This window comes from Terrapene carolina, unplaced genomic scaffold (assembly GCF_002925995.2).
Source record: "Terrapene carolina triunguis isolate 2854851 unplaced genomic scaffold, T_m_triunguis-2.0 Scaffold231, whole genome shotgun sequence".
Taxonomy (NCBI): domain Eukaryota; kingdom Metazoa; phylum Chordata; order Testudines; family Emydidae; genus Terrapene; species Terrapene triunguis.
The window spans coordinates 8,196,720-8,216,741 of record NW_020664582.1 but is presented as its reverse complement, the minus strand read 5'-3'; the positions used below and the strand labels follow the sequence as shown (position 1 = coordinate 8,216,741).

The window sequence follows — 20,022 nt, the reverse complement described above, 5'->3', positions numbered from 1 at the left end:
CACCTGCCCCTGGCCAGTCCAGCCTTCTTGTCCACTCTTACTTTTGAGTGCACTGAGCAGCTGGACATTCAAATTCCCTTTTATTTATTATTCTGGATTCAAACAATTTTTCTCCTTTACAAAAGTTGTCTTTAGTTCCCTTTACTGACTCACAGCAGGTCATATATAACTAGTTTAAAATTAAAAGAAGAGAAATTTTCACTAAAGTGTATGATTCTAAGAATCTTGAGTTAGGGTTAATTTTAATTTACATATACTGTTCTGCTATGACAAACCAGCTACTGGTACCTGGATAACCTAAAAGGATCCTTTAATGCTACCATTAAAGGGATGCATAGAAGTTGATCTTGTACAATTGCTTTTTTCTGCTGTATAAAGACCCAAGATCTTTAACATTTTTTCCCCAAACAGCAGATTTACCAGGCATATCAAATATTGTCTATCCTGGTTTTGCTGGAGGTCTGTGAAAGGATTCAGATGTGGATTTGTGCTCTCAGCACGTATTTTGCTAAAACTGACAAAAACTTTTCTTTCAGCTGTTTGTCAGACATTTGAGTTAAATAAAAAGAACAGAAGACATTGAATTTTAAACCATCTGTATAAAAACCCTTCCCCTCTCAATCAGGTGTCATTTCCTTAGCATTTATGAGGTCATATGGACCAGTCCACCATTCACACACAGTATTCCATGAAACAATTCGGGAGGGGGGAAGGAGGGAAAGGAGGAAGATGAATTTATAATCTTAAAGAATGAAAAAAATAAAGTAAAAATTTCAGGTCATAATAAATGTGCAAAAAATTGACCTGAACAGCTTTATGCCTTTGTAATATTTAATATTCTTTTAAAGGTGAGCCATAGAGATATGACGACCATATTTCCCAAAGGGAAAACTAGACACTGATGGGGGCTAGCCCAAGCCCTCACCGGGCTGGGGTCATTGCTCACTCGAGCCCTCCCACCCCCCTCCCAATGCGGGGCTGGGGGTCGTTGCTCATCCGAGAACTGCCTCCCCCCCCCACCACCATGTGGGGCTGGGGTTGCCACTTGCCCCTCTGCATGTTCCTCCACACCACACCCCATTTTTTAGATAAATGCCCATTTTTGCCAAAAAAGTTGGGCCGGCCGGGACAGGACTTAAAAAAGGGACCAGAGAAAATGGGACATGTAGTGACCCTACATAGAGGGCAATGTTTGGATTTACCATACAATATGATATTAGTTATGTGACAGCTAGCGCTCCCAGCCTTACCTATGACCTGTAATGAAGTGGCAAGCTCATTCTGTAGAGAGGACCAACTTAAATTTTTACTTCTGTCCACAGACTGGGGTATAAAGTTAGAACTCCATATTCCCTCAGTCCACAATGGGTCTCCTCCTGAGAGCAATGTGGTGGTTTACACAAAGATCAAGGATAGAATATTGCCATTATGTAGTCACTAAACTCTATTCAGTACCTTCTAGCTGTATTCATTCTCTCTCACTGGGCAAATACTCATCTTTACAAGCACTGCTGTTTCTGCCCTTGGTCTGGTCTCTCCCATTTTCAACTCCCTTTTACACGGGCTTTGCTCTCAACCCCATCACAGGTGCTAAAATGACCAGCCATTAAATAATTATAGGTGACATGAAGTATCATCAAAATGCTTTGAAGTTAATATTTCATCAAGTTGAATGAGAGGTTAGTTAATCTGTGAGCCATTATGTCTGTTTACTGACATGAAAACACTGTATTGGTTTATATTTAGTTCACATTTGGAAGATTATCTCTGCATCCAGGAGGAGTAGGAACTTTCCTTTTTGAAAAGAAAGTTTAGATTCTGGAAAACCCATGTTTTGTTGGCCACAAATTCACTGAGTTGTCCAGACCTTCAACAACACAATTCCATCCTCCGGAAGTCACACTAGTTTCAGGTTGCTTTTATCATTGGTGAGATATTAATTTGCAGCAGTATTACAACTTGGAAATCTAAATTACAAGGACCCAATAAAGCATCATGAGTAAGAGCCCAGTTCAACAGAAACTCTATAAAAGAAAGTTATTCAGTAACTCTTTTGAAAGATCTACAGTATGTTCTTCAGCAGCTCACCTGTTCTATTTAGTAGATGCTCCAAAGTGTTTGCAGCGAAACTTTCCCAAATGCATGACTCACCCATTAGCCATACATAATCTACTGTTGTGAGTTACACACCATAGCATAAGGCCCAACCTTGCAAATGTACAAGTAAAGAGGCATTTAAGGTGCCCTACAATTATCGGGCCAGACCCGGATATTATTTCCTCCTCTTCCTCTCCCATAGTAAAGCACTTTGAGATCTACAGCTGAAAAGTATTATTGCTTTATCAGATTTTGGACCAATGTTTAACGGATCAATGTCTGGTGCAAAAGGGTACATACACTCACTGAAGAGGGAGCTGTAGCCTATTAGGATAGATCTGAAGTCAGCTCACTGTCAGTTTCCAGAAGGGGAATAAGTGACATTTTAAGTACAGTGTATTTTGACAGTCTCAAAGTATTTAATTCCAAAAAGCTCCAATAATTGTTTTAGTTGAAGACTATAAGGTGGTTCTGCAACACCTGTTGTCCCACAGTAAGATAAACCATCATCAGAAGCAAATCATTTATTCTCTAGTAAACCCTTCAGTTCAACCCCTGCACTGTGTGGTGTTGGACTTAAATGATATGAAAATTTTAATTCTATCTTTAGAACATGGAGGAGTCAGATGATTAATTTTGTATGCTGGTCTAGCAAGTGGGGTACCGGACACCAACACATTTGGAATTCAGCAGCAAACCTCAGCACTGGGCTAGTCTAGATGCATATATAACCTGTCTCCCATGTTAAAGTCCTCTGTATTGGCTCCCAGGAGGACTCAATGAGGTGAGGTGTCAAAAGATTTGGTTGAGCAATGGATCCTGACTTCTGGGTCAGGAGATTCACTGGCAGAAGACAGAGAGGTGGTTGCAAGGACAGGCAGATCAGCTCTGGGAACCACAGGTCTTGGCCAAGATGGTGCTATGAAGATGGCTACTAATTTTTCTTGTTTAAATTTGTTTAGGACCTTGATCAGTAAGGGAGGTGGAGGGTAAGTGTAAAGCAGTATGTGAGGCTAAGGGAATGACTGGGGCATCTCCCATCGAGTTGCAGCAGTGCCTTCCCCTCAGGCAGAATCATCTGCCCTTTGCAGTGGATAGAGTTGCAAAGAGACCTATCTGTGGATGACCCCACATAAGACATCTCTCTCGGAATACCTCGTCGTTCAGTGCCCACTTGTGGTCGACACAGGTGGGATGGGAGCTGGATTTTGCCACACTCTGCTTGCTGGGGCCAAGAGAGTGTTGTTAATGGGCACAGCCTTGGGGAGAACTTGCCTAGGATGCATGATGGATGTTCAACAAGGAATGCTGGAGTTCCTGTATCTCCTCCAAGGGAAGTTGTAAATTGTCCACTACATGTTTCATCAGGTTTTGAAAGGCCTTGAAATCATCAGTATAAGATGGTGGTGGAGGTATGACAGCCTCATCTGCTGAAGAGGAAGACTTGTGGGAAGGAGGTATTTCTTCCTTCTCAGCTGGTTCTTACTCCTCCATGAGATATGCCTGAGAAGCAAGGGTCAAGGGCACTGGTTGTTGCCCTGATGTGCCTTCTACAAGATGAGATGCTGTAGAACTGGGTTCCACTGTGCCCACTGAAGTGGAGCATAAGGGTGGGCCCCAAGGTTGTCCTTGCCAGTGTCTCTGGATATTTCCCCTGCTGAATGTTTCCTCCTCAGTTTGAACCTTGAGGGAGGGAGGGAGGCAGGAAGTCAGAGGGCCTTCGTATGGACACCTGAAAGTCAGATGAGGTATCATCCCATGTCCATCACAGGGGCAAAGGGGGCCAGTACCGGGCCTGGGGAAGGCCCTGAACTTGTAATGGTACTGAGGTGCAGGTTGCCTAGTGAGGAGGTACCTGGAGATGTTAAGTTGGTACCATCTGGAAATCTCTCAATACCCTCTGAGTCTGTGTGGGGGATGGTGCAGCACGGGAGGATGAGTTACCATCAAGGATGGCAGGGATGGAGGGTAGGTAGGTTCTAGAAAGAGTCGGTACCGGCAGAGTCTCTCTCAAACCTGCTTAGAAGAGGTGATTCAGGATCATTCAGGCTGCGATGGTCCCCATGGAACAGGGGTCAGGAGAGCAATCGGGACTCTGGATAGGGATCCTCAGGAGTCAGTATGTCAGGTGGTAATGGAGATGATACTGAAAAACTGTGCGTGACAAGCATTTCGCCTGGACTCTGGAGGCCTCACGCCTTGAAGGCACTGAGTCTGGTGCCACTCTGGGAGGTTTCTTGGTACACTGCTTCTTTGCCAGCAGCTTAGTATTGGGACTGGAGGTGATGGGAGCCCATAACAAGATACAAGGTCTCCTAAGACCAATACCAAAGGGGTGACTTTTGAGGTCTGAGTGGTGGCACAGGGCCCCCAGCGTCTTCACTTATTGCCAGAGCAAAGCTGGTTGGCATATTCGATGGAAAAGGGGGGTGACCTAGGCCCCGTGGGTCTCAGACTGCTTGATTAACAGGAGTTTTAGCCTGTCCTCCCTCAATTTCTTACATCTACTTTTGAAACCTGCACAGACGTTTCATTTAGAGGGGATGTGAGACTCCCCAAGTCAAGGGAGACAGCTTGAATGTCCATCACTGCAGGGGAAAGACCTGTTGCAGGTCTGACAGGTTTTTGAAGCTCTGGGTCTCGGGCATAACCCAAACTCGAGGCTGCAGATTGAGGCCTGAGAAAAATCAAACAGGTCTAGATCAGGCAAAGAAAAAAAAGGGGGGAAGGGGAAAACCCAAAAGTACAAACTGTGCTAAACAGAAAAAATAGAATCAAAGGAAAATACTATGAAATAAAGAAAATATGAGCAAGAGATGTAGCAAGCCAAGTGGCTAGCTAAACAGACACCACAGTGCTCTGTCTCAAGCTGCAGGTGATTGAGAAGGAACTGGAGTGCTGGCTGATCAGCCCCTCCCCGTGTACCCTCATGCAGGAGCACGGGAGTGTCTAGGGTGCAGACGCAGACACTGCTGATCACAAACTCCAGTTAAGAGTGCACAGGCGCACACACATGCTCACATGGAGTACCCATAGGGACACTACTAAAAGAAGAATGCATAGTTTGGTAACAGTTCTTACTGCAAAGTAGCTTCTCTGATCTAGGCATAGTAAGTAGTTGGTTCATGTTCAAAGACAACTTCGTTCAGCTCATTGATCAGAGATTCCCTAACGCACTATTTTCAGTAGCATTAACCAACTATGGTTCGGATTTTCTACACTTATGAAAATGAGAAGCAATCACTAACAACATATAGTTATTGTGACAAACTGTTAGCAGCCTGTCTTCTCCATTTCAGTGACCTATATTGACCTTATCTGGTAGCCAAATATTTTGATTGGCAAGTACTTGCTCCTGTTTACTATGAAAAATGTTCATGGCCACTGCTGCTATTCCAGCAGTAATAAAGACTCACTATTCTCTGATTCCTCAAAAGTGGGCCAATACAAATATAAAAATCCTTCAAGTTATTTCCTGCTCTGGATTTCCCAATGTATCCTGTCTTTTTGTGTCTGTCTTCCTTATCTCTTTGGGACCGGGAAAAACTTCCTTTTATATCTTAAACAGTGCAAAGTACATTATTGCTTAAATATGCCATCTACATAGCTTACATTGTGGATAGGTTTGTCTGTTTACTGTCTGCCCGTGGGCAAGGCTAAATATCTTAAGCCATTTGCTTTAAAAACCTGTCACCATTTTATTTTCCATAGCAGACACAGTCCAGTTATCTAAGTGCTAGACTGGAACCCAAATTACCACAGGAAGTATGCAGAGATTTGAGTTCTACTTACAGCTCTGACACCAGCTTCTTCTAGAGCCGTGGGTAAGTCACACAACCTCTCCACCGGTCTTCCCATTTGTAAAATGAGTATGAAACAAAGGGTGGGGTGTATCTTCACTACAGGGTGGGGGTCGATTTAAGATACGCAAATTCAGCTACGCGAATAGCGTAGCTGAATTCGACGTATCGGAGCCGACTTACCCCGCTGTGAGGACGGCGGCAAAATTGACCTCCGCGGCTCCCCGTCGACGGCGCTTACTCCCACCTCCGCTGGTGGAGTAAGAGCGTCGATTCGGGGATCGATTGTCGCGTCCTGACGAGACGCGATAATTCGATCCCCGAGAGATTGATTTCTACCCGCCGATTCAGGCGGGTAGTGTAGACTTAGCCAAATTCACCCACCTCAGAGAAGTAATTGAGACTTAATTTATGCCTGTGGCAGAACATTGGTGGTTTGATAAATGAATTTGAAATACCGTAGCTAGAAAAGCACTGTAGAAGAATCATGTCATTTGACTACTCCACTGCTCTCTGTTTCAGTGATCTTTTTCCAAGGTCAAAAACAGTTCTGCTACTGAGACCCTTTGATGTATTTAAAGTCAGAGGTTCGTATCCAAAATCTAGAGCACACGAACACCCAATGTTTCTTCCCCTCCACAAATATGGAAAAAAGCAGGTGCCTGACATAAGTAAACAAATATTTAAACAGCGGCATTACAATAAAAGCAGGATTTTTGAAGAACTCATTAACAAAGGACTAATGCACATATTTTTATTTAACAGCAATTTAGTATGCAGTAGCTAAAAGGTGTGTACATTTTTTTTATTTATTTAGTTTTAGGAAAGAGACAAATGTGTACCTGGATATCAGAATTAGCACCTAATGTATGTAGAGAAAATAAACACTCACTACAAGCATTGATCAGGTCTTAAACAGTCTAGGAGCAGAGTCTCATCAATGTACAGTAACTACTCAGAGTAATTTCTTGTGATCAACTGACTCACTGCTGCATCTCTGCAGGGAAATGTGGGTAATTAGTTACCTTTAAAACACTAGGAATGCATAGTTCAAACCGTTAAACACAGCAATTTGAGAATTAAAAATAGGACAAGTCACAGTTTTGGTCTGAAATTATTGCAGTGCAAATTTTGAAGTATCAGTATTTTTAAAGCAATGGAATACAATGAAGAGATAGGTACCCTCCCCTTGATGGAAAAAAATTTAATGTTGCTTAAAAACAGCCCTTAGCCAAGCTAAGGAAAGTCTCTCTGAAAAGCATTAAATATCACAGGTACACATACAAGCCATGGCAGACTAAATTAACTGGAAGATATTTAAAATGATATATAAAATGTTTCACTGGAGTATAAAAAAAAAATCTGCAAATGGTTACATGTTTTGTGGAGTGGACTACCGGGTTATTTTTCACATGAAATACAGTACACAGTGATGTAAAGCTTTTGTGAAGTGAACTGTATTAACCTTGATTAACTTGTTCACTTTCAGTACTCAAAAAAAAAAAATCACTAAAGCCTGGAATAGTGCAATTTTGTAAAAAATAAATATACTCTTTCTTGCTCATAGCAGAGTCATGCTCTTAATAAAGCAGCCTCTAAAACATGTTCATATGATGCATGCCTGGATTGTGGAGGGGGGAAAGGGGCGGGGGAAGTGGTCAAGGCCCATTATTGGGAAATGGCTAAACAATACAAACTCACTTTATTAGGAAAGGGAGTAAGTCACTGTTAGCCGAGCATTTGAGCCATTTCCCCCACAACTATCACCACATGTTCCAAGTCTGCCATTTTCCTCTCCTTCCAAAACCTGCTTCAATGCTTTCTCTTCTTAGAAATAAGCAACACCAGCACCTACCTGCAACCCAACAGACCACCAGTGTACTGACAAAAATGGCGGAAAATGTTAAGATGAAAAAATATTTCCATTTCAGATCCCAAGAGTTATTATAAAGAAGGAGCTTAAAAGCTATGAATACTATGACATAGTTCTGTCAAGCTTTCAAATCTGCAGTTCATTCTGTTGCATCACCCAGCTTGCTAAAATACATTAATGGCGTACTTCCTTATATACTGTGAAGTTAATATTGAACTAAATAAAAGGTGCTAAAAATGGACATTTTTATATATCATTTTGTACTAATACACACGGTGCCATGCACAGTTGAAACATTACTTTTTTAAACCTATTTACAATTCTACATAGTTATTTTACACTATATCTTTCATCATTACAACTATAGAATAAATTCAGACTCTGGAACACTGGTACCTTTGAGTTTCTGCTAGAACGCCCAGCCTTGCATTATTCAAGAAGTACTGCTAATCTTTTTCTTCTTAAATTTAAATTAAACTCATTATTTAAAAACACAAGTGCATGCCTAGAAGGAAACTTTCAGGAAAAAGTTGTCAATGGACTAGTGTTGCTTAAAAATTACATTGGCTTTGTGTAGAAAATTTAAATTCAGTTCAAAAAACCACAAAAGCCTAATAGAAACCTACTTTGACTAAAATAAATACAATTTATTACACTCTAAACAAAATAATTGTACCTTTAAAAATGTACTGATTTAAACTCATTTGATTTTTTAGCCTCAAACTTATTCCCCTTTCCAAGCAGCAAACAGTAATAGGTGTGTAAGAATTCCTTTTGAAGTTAATACTTTCCTGGTAAATTATCATCCAGCATAAACCTGAGGCTGCAGTGGTGGGGGCAATTTGTCATTCTCTACGTTTTCAGAGTCAATAGCTGCTAAGGGTTGATTTTTTGGATTTATTTCCAATGGATATTTTTCAACAATATCTTGGACTTCCTTAGTAATTCCGTCAGTCCAATCTATAAGGTCTTTCTCAAGCTTCTTGGCTTCACTGACAATTCTTTCCTGTCTCTCATTCAATTGAGAGAGGAGGTCTAAGTTTTTATACATCTGTTTAACACCTAGGCACACATCAGATGACCAGTTTTCAGATTCTTGTTTCTTTGGAGACGTTTGGCCCGACATGTAGCGATCAAAATCCTCCTGGCTTAGATTTAAAGATTGAGCGTCCAGCTTTTCAATGAAGGCCACAGCACAGCACTACACATAGAACAGAGAGAGTGCGTCATTGCAGGGTACATGATGCAAGTCATAGCCCATAACAACATGTGTTCTGCATTTTAATCGTGCTGTTATATAAACAATATGGTGGTTGCTTTAATGGTTCAATAGATCACCTGACAGCAAATTGCTGCTCTCCTGAAAAGCCTCTCAGCGTAGCCTGGTTAAAAAAAGGCAGTTCACAAAAAATAAAAATAACTAACATTTTAAGAAACTGCAGAACACCACTCAGATCAGGTCATCTTGGCTGTACAAAGCAATTGTGTGCTGACTGAATGAGGAAGCTCCATTGCAAACTATGGGGTCACTGCATTTTGAAAAAGAACAGTAAGTGAAAGAATGAAAAGACAAAGTTGACAGCAGCATGTTTAATTTAGCCTTTATACTATGTGCATTTGTTTTAGTTATGTACTGAGCATAATTTCATGCTACGCTATCTAATCTGTTTCTAAAAAAGTAAATGGGAGGAATGTATCTCAGCTTGAAGTGTTCTCCTTCTGAAAGCATTATTTAGAATAAACACTGAAGTATTTCATATTAAGAAAAAAAAATCATTTTTCTCGTAGAAGTGTTACATATGCAAATTCCAGGGTATCCAAGTTCATAGTTTTGTTCAGCCAAAAACACACATGCCTGCCCTGTTCTAGGGATACTTCCACAGGACTGTCCCTCTCTATCAATGACTTGATCCTGCAGGCCTTTCACATGATGAACTCCCACCGACTCAAATGGCAACTGTGCATGCACAAGCGCTGCATAATTGAGCCTCAATAGATTTTGAATAGCTGGTAGTCAGTCAACCTTCTCAAAACTGTTACAAGTTAATGGTTCTTCATCTTGTTATATCTTTAATGCCTGAACCTTGAGGTTAACATAAATCAAGTGGTAGCTGAACTTTCACTTTTCTTACAAAATAAAAGCTTGCCCAGGTCTGAACGGGCAGACCACTGGTCAGAATCAAAGGCCTGAACTGGTTAAAGAAGTGGCTATGAAACCAGAGCATTGTTTGGTTCATCTAACTTAGAAGGGAGGGGAAAGAAGAAGAAATGAAAAGTGAAAGGGAGTGCACTCCAGCCTGAACAGCAATACACTGTTTCATAAGAATACTTTCACATTATCTTGTGACTACATTTTCTGCTTCCTTCAGCATTAAGACATTCACCTTTGCTGGGAATGCCTTGATCAAACAGCAGATGATCGTATTGTATAGAGCAGCAACACTGTTCTTGAACTTACCAGATTGGTAAAATAGTAGCCATCCTCTCCAGTCATTAACCTGCTTGGATTACAGAAGCGGGTTATATACTGGATGTTGGACTGCAGACGGGGCGGGTTTCCCTTCAAAACAATATAGATGAGTGTTGGTAAGAAGTCATCAGCAGAAGCTGGTTCGTTTTTTGTGATTTTTATAGCATTGAAGATATGTTTGCTGCATTGGGTGATGCATGCTAATTTATCACGAGGGACACGTTTTGAATCCATTTCGATAATATCTGTAAGATAAAAACCCTATATAGTTAGATCTCCAGTCATCAGAAGCCCACACTAGTGAATCCATATGTAAAGGGTGACCCACTGGATTGCTATCAGATTGCACTATTTGTGTTTAATTTACTCTACTTGATGCTGTATGAAAACTAAGTATTAATATGCCTCCCACTTCAACCTAGTTCCTGAGTAAACATGGTTGGATTTATTCTCACAACACTTCCATGAGGTAAGGAAATATTATTCCCATTTTATAGATGGGAAACTTGCCCAACATCACACAATTAGTCTGTGGCAGATCCAAAAACTGAACCCATTTCTCGAAAAGCAGAACTAAGAGTTTTGTTTGATCTCAATAGTTGACAAAGTAAACAGTACAAATATTAGGATTCACATAAGAATGATGACAGATATGCTCCAAGGTCCTGATTCAGCATGGTAGCTAAGCACCTCAATCTTACCAATCACAACCTTATCAATGAGACTACTCTCATGCTTAAAGTTAAGCATGGGTTTAAGTGCTTTGCTGAATTGGGGCCTAAGTGAGGCATATCTACCCCTAAAGATACCAGTGAAACAAATGTGAGTTACAGAAGCAAGATTTTTCCAAAGCGTTTCTGCAGAGGAATGAATTTATGTATATAATATTCAGGATTGTAGACACTTGTTTAAAGCAGAAAATATAGTCTCTATGAAAAAGTAGGTGTTTGTACTTTTTACTTCTTCAAATAGTTAGTTTAGAGAAGATAAGCTAGTTTATAGTTCACAAACCTGTAATTGCTTTCACAACCATATCGGAGACTTCTGAAATTTCTTCATTAACAGGAACACACAGCATTTGTGGAGTAACCCAGTGTAAAGCCCTATCAAGAGAAACAAATGAAAACACACATCACCCATAGCGGTGAAGTCGTCTGAGGTCAGCTGCAAAGGTTAACAGTATGCTAACAGCTTCTTTAATTAAGCGATCATATGAGGAGCCTTCTGTTTGACAAGGCAAGCACTTCAACCCACTAAGGAAACTAGATTACTGCCCAGAAAAACATTTATATTATAATTAATATGCTACAAGTGAGTGCATGATTATTTTAAATGAAATAAGCCAGCGTAGTCATTTCCATTACTTTAACAAAAAGCTATAAAAGAATTAATCCAAAACCTTGTCTTCAGTTAATAGATTAATGCCACTCTTGGGCACAGATTTCTGCATACTAGTTTCGGCATGAGTGGCATAGACACCACTCATGCGATTTTGGACTTCTAGATGATTTCTCTTCAGAAATCCTTACCTGATTCTCTTTTGGACAACCAGATCCTTCTTCTCATCATCAGTTGTTTCGGGGCAGAACACATATTTGTACAATCGAGTCATGATATATTTTTCAATCTGGTCCATTGTTTTCTCAACTTTTTCTGGGGAAACTGAAAGATACAAACCCATCCCCCAAAGGTAGTAAATTAGATGGTTTATGGAACCATAGGATTGTTTGTGAGGACTTAATGCCAGTTGGCCACAATAACCACTGAGTCAGCACAGGTCTGAGTTATTCCCTTCTACTGCTCAAGTCAAATGTGAGTTAAACAATAGGTACTGATGTACCAAATCTAGTGCTTTTCAGAAGTAAAGAATAATACAACAATAAGGAGCGAGTGTGGATGCTCTGAGATAACCATATGTCTAGGGCCACGCAAGGCATGAAGCTGAAGATCAAACAGGTTCCTAGCTCCAAAGAGGTTTAATATCTAGGTTAAAAAAATTACTTAAACCCCTGAACGGATATGCTCCTTGGCACAGTTTACAATGTGGAGACATTTAATATACTTTGCTTTCAACTTTGGAGTTTCTGCCTCTCAGGAACCAAAAGGAAAGTGGGCTTGTTTCAAGGGTCAGAATAGTCATGCTTGTACAGTCAGATCTATACTCACTGTGGACAAGCTCGAGAGACACAGAAGTGGACTGAGAAATATTACTCTGCACTATGAATTTTAATTTTGGTTCTGCTGCTATGCATTTTATAGTATGAAATATCTGAGCTAGAGGCCTTTTGAACTTACTACGCACTTCCATGCACACGTAACTACCCCAGAGGCAAGAAGGCTTAAAGTTTTTGAGAATAATTACAGTAAGGTACGTGCCACTCAAAATACACTCACTGTGCTACTTCCCATTCCAAGTTTAGGGAATATACCAAATACTGGATAAATAGACAGATTACATACAAATAATACAAGTTAAATTGCAGAACAGTTTAAAGAAAGATGAAAGCATAGATATGAAAAAATAGAAAATTAAAAAGGACTGAATATACCAGTTTTAAAACAGCAACAATTTAGTGGTTTTTGTTTTTTTTAAGTTATGGCCCAACAAATGTTTTGTGAACTGAACTGTTACTTGGCAGGGTTTCTTTAAAATATTTAAATACCCTCTGACAATTAATTTAGATGGCAGAACTTTACAGAATCTTAAATACAGTGATGTTACTTGGAATAGCTCTAATTAGAGTGTTTACTATTAAAAAGTAACAATGTCACATAGGGACAGAGAGAGAGAACATGAGAGATTCAGGAGATGCAAGTGGCCTAAACATTATACTGTTTCAATGATAAGGTGTGAGAGAAAGAAGAGTTTGATACCTTTTGAACGGGTCTGTAATTTCTCTGCTACGTTTTGATAGAAGTCCTGGGCACATTCAGATTGTTCCTCAATACTTAATTCCTAGGACAGAACACTGATATTAAGTGAAATGGTGCCACACAAACGGTAAATGGCATAGAAGTAGTCATGTACCTATGCTTTCATGGAAAATATCTAACAGCAGCAAGAGTTCTACAGAACACAGATTTATTTGAACCATAAAACAGGACAAATTATCTTCTCGGTATTGTGATTTGAAGACCACGTTTATTTGTTCTGCTCAATGCCACAAACACGAACGGGTGGAATGATGGAGCTGTATTTAAAGTATGGGGCTGGGCACTGCAACAGGCTTCCTGTGTGACCCGGAAAAAGTCACTTAATCTTTTCATGCTTCAATTTTCCCATTTGTAAAATGGAAACAGAGTTTGTTAACCTAAGAGAGAAGTTGTGACACTTAACTTGTTAACATTTTTAAAGCAATTTGAAATGGAGGCACTATAAAAGTGCAAAGTGCTGTTACTACTGACAATGGCAGTAACCATTGGAACACAAAGATTAATTTCTATTGGACCATAATTCAGCAAGCCATTTCTATTCAGCAAAGCATTTAAGCACTTGTTTAGCTTTTAAGCATGTCCTTACGTCTCATTAAAGTCAATGGAACTTAAGCATGCGCTCACACGTTGTGTGTGCACAAAGAGCAACCTGTGCTGTAAGAAGGTAATAAGTATTACTTGGAGGGAAAACTTCATGACAGAACCATTTACACAGGTAGTGACAGAGAAGCAGTCTTCCTCAGCTGATGACCAATTCCTAGAGCTTCAGTGGTGTTTGTACAAGCACACAAGCAAACTGGCAACAGAAAGCTGAGGGTGGCCTCAGTTTTCAAAGGAGCAAAAGCAATGACGTATATTTTGGAACGACAAAAGGAATAATTTTAACATTTTAAAGTTCCACGAGCCTTAAAAGCATTTTATACTCAACTTTATTTTCTATTAAAGTAAGAGACAGGTTCACAAATCTTCTGATTTTTCTATGACTTATAAATGAGAGAAAGGGAGGGGGACTAATGAAAATGGTGACAATCTGAAATTCCAGTTAATTTTCAGGTTGCCATTTGTATTGCTATAGTTGAAACAGAAGAAAATAGTATTAACAGTAGATACTCAATGTTTAATGCCCTTCATTTAAAAAAAACAAAAACAAAAAACCCCCCCAAATTCCCAGGTTTTATAAAAACTATTGTTTTTCTTATCCATTTCCCCCAAATTTTAGAGTACACAAAAATACTGATTATCTTGAGAAAATCCAATACTGCATTTATGTTAATAAATTAGTCCAGTGTCATGGAATATATGCATACACATGCTTGTGTAAGTGTATGTACTGCTAATATATAGTCCATGAAATAAACCACAGCATTAAACTGTGTTTACATTCAGTACTCTTACTTTTCTCTATTTGTTGCTTTTTCTGTCCTCCTGTCCCCCAATATTTACCCAGAAAACTGTTAAGTTATTTTTTGCACCTTTTTTTAAGCTTTCAAATTTTATAGTAAGCACCAATACAATCTTGAGAAATTTCAAACAAAATAAAAACCAAAACTGAAGGGCCTTATGAATGCTGTATCATTTCAACCCTAGGTGGCACTACAGCCACATCAATACTTCAATGGAGAACTGACGATACAGCTTTTTGTATAAAGCCGGGGTAGGCAACCTATGGCACACGTGCCGAAGGCGGCACGTGAGCTGATTTTCAGTGGCACTCACAATGCCGGGGTCCTGGCCACCGGTCCAGCGGGCTCTGCATTTTAATTTAATTTTAAATGAAGCTTCTTAAATATTTTAAAAGCCTTATTTACTTTACATACAACAATAGTTTAGTTATATATTATAGACTTCTAGAAAGAGACCTTCTAAAAACATTAAAATGTATTACTGGCACGCGAAACCTTAAATTAGAGTGAATAAATGAAGACTCAGCACCCCACTTCTGAAAGATTGCGGACCCCTTGTATAAAGGATTAAAATCTTTTGTTTCTGCCTAAGTCACTCATTTTTAATGTGTGTCACTTATATAATGCATGTGATATACCTACCCTTTTGTGATGCATTGCTTCCACAAACATTTTGCACTGCTTATAAATGTCTTGGCCAGATTTATGACAGGTCTTGAGAAACTCTATAAACTCCTTGGATGCTCGATCTGTCTCAATGCTGACCTGCCTGTTTATTGAAGGGCTAGGAGCCTTAGCTTCATGAATCTCTGCTGGGAAAATTAGAAACAATTAGAGATTAATTGTAGTAATCAGTTAATGTATCAGATTAAAAAAATTATAGCAAGACAAACCTAATTTAAACTTTTATACATAAAGATGAATTTTTCTTTTCTGAAGAAAGCAGGATTAAATAGTGACATGTTGAACCACCACTAAAGGCAACTGCTTATTAAGCTAACATTCACAAATATTTAAAGCCAGATTCTCATTTACATTAATGACCCTTCACATTAATTTTGACAGTATAAAGGAGACAACGTCGGTGCAAGTTACAGTTACATGCTCACTTGAAAACCCCTTTATATTGCCAGAGCAGTGTTAGTGTAAGTGAAAATCTGGCTTTAATGTTTGACTCAGAGCAGAAACACCAAATATGCTCCAGTTTTCTACACGGAGCTCAACAACAGATGGGAAATCCCCTACCCTTTGTTTAGTGGAATTTGTTTCTGTAGTGGATGCAAGTTTACAAAGCTGGAAATGTATACATTAACATGGGGTTTCCACACATTTCTCTTCTGGAAACACGTACTTCAGAAAATATTGGTTGCACTTTACAAGACAGACATACAAACTTGATAGGATCTTCTCTACCCAAGTTTAGCACACCCACCTCTCAGTCTGCCAGCCAACACTGTCAAAATGAATGATTGAATGTAAGATGATGTAAATGAACATGATGAAAAGCGAGAAGCAAAGAGACAGAAAAAACATGAAAATATTCTTAATAAGCAGATCTTCAACGCAAACAAGCCCATTTATGACATGCAGAACAAGAGAATGCACTGTGTCAGTAGCCATACGTGCAGGACTTCAAAAAAATCAAAGATTTCCTTTAAATAAGAGGAAAATAATTTGTCCATTAAGTTAATATATTTAATTTTGTTTCTTACTCAATAGGATTTTTATAGGCTCAACACTATGTCAGATTCATCTCTCATGTTTAACTTCACATATTTCAATGGAGTTGTACACCAGGGATCAATTTGACCAGCAATGTTTAAGAGAGAGACTCTTCAAGGGCGTCTCAATTAGCAATATAGTCTTCTCTTGATGGAAATTAGTATAGACACTATTAGCAGTAACGCAGTTACAGTAACTCCACACTTAACGTCGTCCCAGCTAATGTTGTTTCGTTATGTTGCTGATCAGTTAGAGAACACGCTCGTTTAAAGTTGTGCAATGCTCCCTTATAACATTGTTTGGCAGCCGCCTGCTTTGTCCACTACTTGCAGAAAGAGCAGCCCGTTGGAGCTAGCTGGTGGGGGCTTGGAACCAAGGTGGACCAGCAGCCCCCCTATCAGCTCCCCGTTCCCCTAAGTTCCCTGTGCGGCAGCCACCCAGCAAGCTATCAATTGCCAGCTGTCCCTCCTCCCACTGCCGTGTGCTGCTCCTGCCCTCTGCCTTGGAGCTGCTCTGGGGAGCCTCCTGCTTGCTGTGCGGGGGAAGGGAAGAGGGGTGCTAACGTCAGGGTGTCCCCCTCCCCGCTCCTTTACTCCATCTCCACAGAGTGGGGGGGAGGGTACGGGGGGGAACACCACAGGGCTCAGGACGGAGGGAGCTTGCTGGCAGCAGCTGCTGTCTCAGCTTGCTGATCTACTTAAAAAGGCAGTGTACTTAGAGTGGGGTCAGCGTACTTAATGGGGAATGTGCATCGCGCGCACACACACACACACACACACACACACACACAGTGTGTCTGTCTCTCTGCCATGCTGTCTCCCCTCCTTTCATTCGTGCTGCCTTGTAGAGTGTGAGGCTACATTAACAACATGTTAACCCTTGAGGGCTCAGCTGGGTGCTAGTTCATCATTTAGCAGTAAGGCATTCCCTGGGAAATATCCCTCCCTCTTCCACCCTCTAACTTCACCACCTCAACCAAGCTTCACAATCATCACTGCTGTGTACAGTATTAAATTGTTTGTTTAAAACCTATACTGTGCATATGTAAAGTTTCCCTGGAACCTAACCCCCGCCCTATTTACATTAATTCTTATGGGGAAATTGGATTCGCTTAACATCGTTTCGCTTAAAGTAGCATTTTTCAGGAACATAACTTCAACATTAAGCGAGGAGTTACTGTACCAGTATGTGTTAAAATTCTACTCCTTATAAGCCATATAAATGGAAGTATTTGAATTCTATCAGTTAAGATCAATATTGCTAAAGCAAATCCATTCATTTCTATTTATACCCAAAGGTTGTTCTTTAAGTATAAAGAGGAATTTAAAAAAATTCTGAAGATTCAAAGCAGAGATTTTTGTGCGGTATGCAAGAATGGAGTCTACATAGTAATTTGAATACTACTTAAATGCAATCTAGTAGATTACCATGACAGAGTAAATAATTTACTAAATTTAGTATCACATAACTAGTTGGTTAAGAATATGCACTTTATAAAATACAATTAAAAAGAAAAAAAGCTCTAATTTTGAAAGAGTATTCACTCAATTATATCAAATTTTATAATAATGTATTTTAATTCACCATTAAATCAATGTGGAATTTTAACTAATTGGTTTCCTTCAGTATTCAATTTATCAGCATGAAGTTTTATCATCCATCTATTCCTATGACATTTGGCTGATTAGATATCCCTAAAAATGGCAGCCTCATTCTGCTGTTTCTAGTTTTTGTTTAAGGACTACAAAAGCTCTGTTTAGAAAGCTTCATGAGAGACACTTTCAGCTTAGTAAAAGTAAAATATTAATAGCCTCCATCTCGATACAGTTACTACAGACGTGGCTACAAAATTTGAGAGCAGTTTTCATTTGCTCTCTAATTTCAAATAACTTTACTCTTTAATAGTCACAGCACCCAAATTTGTAATAATTTAATATGAATCAGGGAAGTTGCAATTTTATTTGATACTACTCTCTACACAGAAATTTTGGCTTAAGACATGTAAAGCAGCATACTGTGTATTGCTCATTACATTCTGTAAGATATGTGATTTCAGTGATACACTTTACTACACTTATTCCATAGTAAGTGAGCATGCATATTTACTGATAATTTAATCACAGAAAAGGAATAAAGCCCATTTGAGCAGGTTAGGAAGAGCCTGCAAGAGGAGATGTATCAGCAATACAAAAAACAGAAGTGTGGGGATTTAAGGATCATTTTTACAAGGAGGATAAACATCATTTACATGAAGATCTCCTTTTTCATTCATTTCTATGTGGCAATTGGGTGCCACAGCAGAACATTAGCATTACAGCTGCTTCACACTACGGTTGTGCCATTACTTGGACTAAAGTCAATGAATAAGAATATGAAAAAAAAGTATTTTCTAGTACTCCCCCAAAAAAATCCCCAAACGTGTATATACCCGATATATTCTGTAAAATAAAGACTTTGCAATTTCGCATTTCTTTAGAGACCAGAACATCAGAATGCCAAACAACATGCTATGGCTAAGATTTTGGACAAGATCCTAGAGCAGTTACTTTGTCAATTTTGTTATTATTCAACTCAGATGATAAAAAAGTGGCTTCTCTCACAACATAAAATTGCTTCTCCCTAATTTATGGAACTATGGCCTGAAGACATATTTTGAGAATTTACTGGGTATAATTCAAACAAATTTACACAAACTAAAGTCCTATTTCTAGCATGGTTATTTTTAGTGCAGCACTTTAGAGGCTTTTTTTAAATAAAGATGAACAAGCATACAGACTCATTCACTATTTTTAAAAAACGGAAATTTGTTTTCTTTTATAGTTTGATTCCTGAAGTATTGTGCAAGGAAACAAATCTCTTCTAAGAAATTTGAGTTTCATTTTTTCCTTCCTAAAGGCAACTTGTTGGTTCAAAGTTCACTTATCATAAACTAGCTTTAGAATGTACATAATGATTTCAAGCATTGCCTTTCTTGTCATCATCATCATATTCAATGGCCTAAGTTATAGCTGGCACAACCCTAGTTTGGATTTTGCAAAGCCCAACTAAATAAACTTACTAGAACAAGCAGACAGCTCTCCAAGCTGTGCTGTGTTACCTTCAGTAGGGGAAGCCAGCTCCCAGGAGGGAGTAAAAATCTCCTTCAAGTCCCTGAGAATGTTATCAGCATTTCGCTCCCTCCCAAGCTGTCCTTGCTTAAGGTTTCTCTCTTGAGCAGCTGGAATAAATGCAAAAGCAAGCAAGACACCAAGAGCAAGAGTATCAAGTGGTAAGGAGAACAGGACCCCAAAAAAAAAAAAAAAAAAAAAAGGGAAGAACATGGGAATGAGAAGAATGAATGTTACTATTCTGGATCAGGGACAAGGAGTTAAGACAACGGGGATTGGAGATGCTTTTGTGTTTAACCAGGTGGCATTCATGCACTGAGAGGCGGACACTCCAAAGTGAAAGCAAAGTATATTTCATTTCTTATCCCAAGGAAATATGCAGTGTGTCTACAAAACTGAGACCCAGCAATGTCACCTTTCCTTTATAGGAAAATATACTCCATGCCTTTTGGAGTTCCTCCTCGAGAGTCAAGTTGTCTATCAGCCATTTGTCCAAGCCAAAGCACACAATCACATAATTAGTTAGTTTCTTTTTTTAAGTTATTGCTATGCAAAGACAATGATGCAATTTTTCTTCTCTTTCAACAGACTCTACAATGGATAACAAATATTTAGT

At 39.3% G+C, this 20,022-nt stretch overlaps 1 protein-coding gene across 6 annotated transcripts in view; it reads right to left on the bottom strand.

Moving 5' to 3' along the window:
- Positions 1–6,622: 6,622 nt before the first annotated feature.
- The window catches only part of RABGEF1 (RAB guanine nucleotide exchange factor 1), a 53,192-nt gene continuing 39,792 nt past the window's right edge, over positions 6,623–20,022 (bottom strand). The window contains exons 4-10 of one of the 6 annotated variants that reach the window (XM_029912559.1): positions 19,358–19,516; positions 15,220–15,389; positions 13,115–13,196; positions 11,770–11,902; positions 11,252–11,343; positions 10,229–10,485; positions 6,623–8,971 (exon numbers count right to left, since the gene is read on the bottom strand). In XM_029912559.1, the coding sequence (XP_029768419.1) occupies positions 8,573–8,971; positions 10,229–10,485; positions 11,252–11,343; positions 11,770–11,902; positions 13,115–13,196; positions 15,220–15,389; positions 19,358–19,516 (1,292 nt within the window). In that variant the 3' untranslated portion in view covers positions 6,623–8,572. The remainder of the gene's footprint in view (positions 8,972–10,228; positions 10,486–11,251; positions 11,344–11,769; positions 11,903–13,114; positions 13,197–15,219; positions 15,390–19,357; positions 19,517–20,022) is intronic. The other 5 variants (XM_029912560.1, XM_029912561.1, XM_029912562.1 and 2 more) reach the window with 5 other exon arrangements.